The sequence below is a fragment of the Oryzias melastigma genome, linkage group LG15, assembly GCF_002922805.2.
Source record: "Oryzias melastigma strain HK-1 linkage group LG15, ASM292280v2, whole genome shotgun sequence".
In the NCBI taxonomy this organism is placed as follows: Eukaryota; Metazoa; Chordata; class Actinopteri; order Beloniformes; family Adrianichthyidae; genus Oryzias; species Oryzias melastigma.
The window spans coordinates 2804578-2810141 of record NC_050526.1 but is presented as its reverse complement, the minus strand read 5'-3'; the positions used below and the strand labels follow the sequence as shown (position 1 = coordinate 2810141).

At 45.4% G+C, this 5564-nt stretch overlaps 1 protein-coding gene across 1 annotated transcript in view; it reads right to left on the bottom strand.

The window, feature by feature from the left end:
* Window positions 1–5564, bottom strand: part of lrpprc (leucine-rich pentatricopeptide repeat containing) — a gene marked incomplete in the record, with an annotated part of 82405 nt that overhangs the window by 50935 nt on the left and 25906 nt on the right. Inside the window, 4 exon segments of the mRNA XM_024296997.2 lie at window positions 3048–3133; window positions 3381–3511; window positions 3621–3734; window positions 3827–3892. Of these exon segments, the coding sequence (XP_024152765.1) occupies window positions 3048–3133; window positions 3381–3511; window positions 3621–3734; window positions 3827–3892 (397 nt within the window).

The following is a 5564-nucleotide window of genomic DNA, read 5'->3' as shown; positions in this document are numbered from 1 at the left end:
TTAGACCCCCTTTTTGTGAAACTGCTACGTTTTTCCCTGTGGACAAACGTGGGTACTGAACGTTTTTGGATGTGACTGGGTTGGACAAGGACAGACAAGCGAGCCGATGGTAATTGCTGAAGGAAACCCACCATAGAATTCTGAAAATGCTGTTTGAGGAAGAGGCGGCGGCGGACTGACGGAGGCGACGCCGCGCAGAGAAAAGACCAGCACGCACTCGCTGTCGGATTCATGCTGATCTCTTGTGATCGAAGCTTGGGAGTGTTACGGCGATCAATGAGCTCGTTTCAAAATCGTTTGAAATATTCAAAAACTTTTTTCCGATAATCTGGAATTAATCCGATTAGTGCAATTTCATAAATGATCGTGTTTTTAACATTTTTCTGATGCTGGAGGACATATATGAAAAAAATTGTGCTAAAAATTGCATTTCAGCCCCAGAATTTAGTATTTAAACGAGTGAACTCATCATCGCACTGTAATCGCCATTGTTTAATCCAATTTAACCCTTGAGTACCGATACCATCGCTGGGTGATCTCCACCCGAGCTAAAGTATTCACATGATGTTCAGTAAGTTGCATTTCTCTGAGGGTTGTGGTCTCTGGGTATAGTCTCACATGTCTCAGGAATGAGTGGACCAAAGACCAAGTCTCCAGGATCATTATTTATTTCCTTCTCAAATTCCTAATTTTCTGCCATTTTCAAGCCTGTTTTTAGGACATTATGTATTTATTTTCCATTTTGTTGCATAAACCCAAAAGGTGAAAGTAGATTTTTTGTTATGCCGCACATCTTCATCCTCACTTTGATCTTCCTCTTACACATCTGATTCATTTTTCTCTGCATGTTTTTTATTTTTACACTAAATTTAAACTGACCGGAGTGGGGCTGATAAAATAAGACTGTGTATAAGAGGAAGCATCATTTTAAATACTGTTGAAGGAATTTATAATTCTTGTATATGCTAACTCAAGTGGAATGTAAATTTTGTTTTTTGTGTATTTTTCTTTCTTCTATTGAAAACTCAATAAAAAGAATGTGGCAAAAAAAAATTTAAACTGACCGATCACAATAGCGATGAGGTCTTTATCAATCATTAATTGTTGATGTTGTCCTGTTGCTCCTCCGTGTAGCCACACATTCATGATCAGGTGACTGTGAATGAATAGAAAGTTCCCAAATGATAAAAATCAAACGCACCCCATTACAGGCGCATCCGCATTGGACTTTTTTGAGGACAGCGCGGTCTCGTTCCCGGGTCATCGCACAACGACGCCTGGTTCAGGATCGCGGACACGGCACCAAACGCAGTTCCAGACACGAACCGGGCCCGGACAGAGCACAGAAAGCAGTACCGGACGCAAACCAGTCCCAGACGCGGCACCAAACGAAGTTCCAGACACGAACCGGGCCCGGACGCGGCACCGAACGCAGTACCAGACGCAAACCAGTCCCAGACACGGCACCAAACGCAGTACCAGACGCGAACCGGTCCAAGACGCAGCACCAAACGCAGTTCCAGACACGAACCGGGCCCGGACAGAGCACAGAAAGCAGTACCAGACGCAAACCAGTCCCAGACGCAGCACCAAACGCAGTACCAGACGCGAACCGGTCCAAGACGCAGCACCAAACGCAGTACCAGACGCGAACCGGTCCAAGACGCAGCACCAAACGCAGTACCGGACCCGAACCGGGCCCGGACAGAGCACAGAACGCAGTATCAGACGCAAACCGGTCCAAGACGCAGCACCAAACGCAGTACCAGACGCGAACCGGTCCAAGACGCAGCACCAAACGCAGTACCGGACACGAACCGGGCCCGGACAGAGCACAGAACGCAGTACCGGACGCAAACCGGTCCCAGACGCAGCCCCAAACGCAGTACCAGCCGCAAACCGGTCCCAGATGCGGCACTAAACGCAGTTCCAGACACGAACCGGGCCCGGACAGAGCACAGAACGCAGTACCAGACGCGAACCGGTCCAAGACGCAGCACCAAACGCAGAACCAGACGCGAACCGGGCCCGGACACAGCACAGAACGCAGTACCAGACGCAAACTGGTCCCAGACACAAACCGGGCCTGGACGCGGCACCGAACGCAGTACAAGACGTGGCACCGAACGCAGTACCGGATGCAAACCGGGCCCGTTCGTAGCACCGAAGGCAGTACAAGACGCGGCACCAAAGGCGGTACCAGAGGTGGCACCGAAATGCGTCGTGCCTGCGCTGTGGGGGGAGTTGGGGAAACCCAAAATGTCCACCAGTGACGCAGAGGGATTCCGAACATCAACATGAGACAGCCCGGAAACGAGGATGTGGATGGAAGCGAGAAAGCGCAGAGCAGGATAGAGACGCAGAGAACTGAATCAACTCGTCGATGTGCCACTAAAACAATTCAAACACCCAAATAAAGCGCGGCCTGCTCTCAGTCTGAGAGTCAATCTTCCATAAGAGCGAGTGCTGCTTCCGTCATGTGTGATACAGTGAAAACCAGACGCACAGCTGATCTCTCCAGCCGGAGCGTTCCGCCGCCAATTCTATTACCGGAACGCCGCTCCGGCTTGCTTTCACCCCTGCACATTTGAACTATTTTTGTGAGAAATACTTTTTATTGAGTATTTTATATCAGGTAAAAATTAGGGATGTCTCGAACAGGTTTCCCGATCTGATTCCGAGTAATTCGATTTTGTGGATTTGGTGATAGAGTCCCGATCCGATACTTTTGTAACAGGTTTAAAGCATGAATACATTGAATAAACAGATTTGTGTTGTTCCTTATTTATATTTAATTAACCTTCTTTTATCATTAAAAACTCCCGCCTGTTCTGTTAGGGGTCATGAGGGAGAAGGTGTCTCTAACTTTAGCCAGACGTGCCGTTCTTTCAAGGTGGAAGGATGCTGTCCCTCCAACCCACAAACAGTGTCCACAACTTGAGAAAATGAACAAAATGAAAAATGAGTTTATTGCTCACTAATGGACGTTTTTAGAGAAGCTTTAATCCCCCATCGATCTGAGTTAGCTCCACCCTAAGAGAACTCACCCTCCAACCTGTCGTTCACAGAGAGGGTCTTGACCAGTGCGATGTATTTGTTGGCATCCAGCGCTACTGAAGAGTCCTTTCGGCTCCTGAAAGCAGAGACAGACCCGATTAATGTATTCCACTTAGACTGTTCTCCGTTCTCAGAATTAAAGCTGATGCTGGAACCAGGTGGTGAGTCAGGAGCAGGAAACGGGGGGGAGAGTTTCCCGTGTTTCAGCAAGTCAACAGAGCGGCTGGAACCCGCATTAACGTCTCCCCTAATACCACTCAAGTTAAACTTTAATGGCCTACGACCGGCCTCGTGCGAGTCCGTGTGCTTCCCGCCGCACTCACATCTCCCTCTTCAGGTTGAGCGCCTCGTCCACGTTGTTGTGGCGACAGCACAGGTTGATGAGGGTGGCGTAGCTGCCGGCTGTCATGTCCTCCTCGTGCTGCTGCTTCAGCTCCAGGGCGCGCTGCAGGTTCTGTTCAAACAACACAAGTCTCAGGGACAAAAACAACAAACTAGCGAGCGCGAGAAGCGACAAATCTGAAGGAGAGGGTCTTTGGGGGGCGAGCTTAAACAAAACGTACCTCCTCAGAACACAGGGCCTGAATGAGCTGCTTCAGAACCAATCCTAACGGCTTGTTCTCCGCTTTCAGTTCGGACAATTTTTTTTCAAGCGACGACACCTTTCCCTCAGCGCTCTGTAGGACACAGTCCACTCATCAGAAAACACAGGAGCATAAAAAACACAACATTTAATTCAAGTGGATAAATAAGTGTTTTTACTACTTACACGTTGACCAAACGACACAAAGTCGGTGGGCGCCTTGTCTTTAGGATCCACCAGAACGACCACGTCCTGACAAATGAGAAATAAGGAAACATCTATGTGTGTCAAAGTCAAGGCCCGGGGGCCGGATCCGGCCCGGCAGGCTGAGGAGCTGGTTTGTTTCATTCTCTTTTCCCCTCTTTGTCCTCAGCAGTCTTCCACAGCTGGGTTTTGTTCTGTTAGTTTGGGGTTGGACGTTTATTTGTTTTCTTTAGGTAGTTTTGGTTAGGAAGTGTTTAGCAGGGAGCTGCAGCCAAGGTTCCAATTCCCTTTTGGTTCGTTTTCTTGTTTGGACGAACACATTCATTTTTTGCCCTTCCCACAGTTTTTTTGTTTCCCTTATTTTAGAAACTGTTCATTTTTCTCACTGGTGTCCAGTTTTTGTTAAGGTCCCAATTTTGGTTTTCCTCCTAGTCTTGATCCGAGTCAAACACAGATCACTTCATTACATTGTTATTAATGGTCTGATGTTATCTTGCGCTTCTTTATAACTCATATAACTTTGACAAAATATATTTTTATGGAGAGTAAAATGTTGAAAGTTATTTAAGGTTTGAGTTGATTTATTCTGGAATAATATTCCTGCCTGTTTTTATTCATAGAAAACATTCATAAAAACATTTTGGCCCCCTGTGCGATTAACTTTGACATCCCTGATCTACATCTTTAGATCGACACGGTAAATGATCTAAATCAGGGGTGGGTAGACTCCGGCCCGGCGACCTTTACCTACTTAAAACTGGAATAAACTATTTTGATAACCCGTATTAATGCTTTATTTTCCCTGTAATGAAGGTGTCTCCGCATAAATCACCTCTGTTCAAGCACAGAAACTTATTCAGCATTCATTTAGTGTTTTTCCAATATTTACGTGTGAGTTCTAAGCTGGAAAATCATTTTTCCGATTATTCCAGGACCACATGAACGCAGCATTTCCCTGAGGGACACCAACCCATTGGTGAAAATGGGGCTAAAATGAGAACAAATATAACAGTTTTGAACTAAATACAAGTTTTCTTCTGTGATGGGGGGCTCTGGGTCTGTTTGTAGGCCAACTGAAAAAGTGTAACAGTCACAGCCTAAATGTAAACATTTACGGTTTTCCAGAAAGCCACACATAAACAATTAATTTCTGTAGTCTTCATAATACTAAAACATTTTAAAAATTAAACCAATAAATAGTCTATCCTCTCCCGTCAAAGTTCAGATTGCAGAAGGGTGGATTAAAAAGTCACGTTCTATGTGGCCAGATTGATAAAGAAAAATCATGAATAAGGAGGATCCGGCCCGCGGGCCATAACCTGGGGAACCCTGTTTCCACTCAAGATTAAGGCATGTTTTTGTCCAGATTCCATGTTATCCATGGTATCACCAAAATGCTTAAAATTTGGCAAATTTTAGAACCCTTTGTGGCCCCACGTCCAACTCCTGATCTAAAATCAAATGTTTCAAATACTAAAAGTTAGAAATCAGGGGTGTAAACTCAATCTCACAGGGGGCCAAAATCTAAAACACACCTTAAGTCCCGGACCGAACAGGATAAATATTTATTGAACAATCTAAAACTACATTTTTGAAACTTTAAAACGGAACTTTTTAACAGACGAGTAAAAGCAGGCAGGAATATTATTCCAGAATAAATCAACTTAAACCTTAAATAACTTTCAATATTTTACTCTCTGTAAAAATATATTTTGTCAAA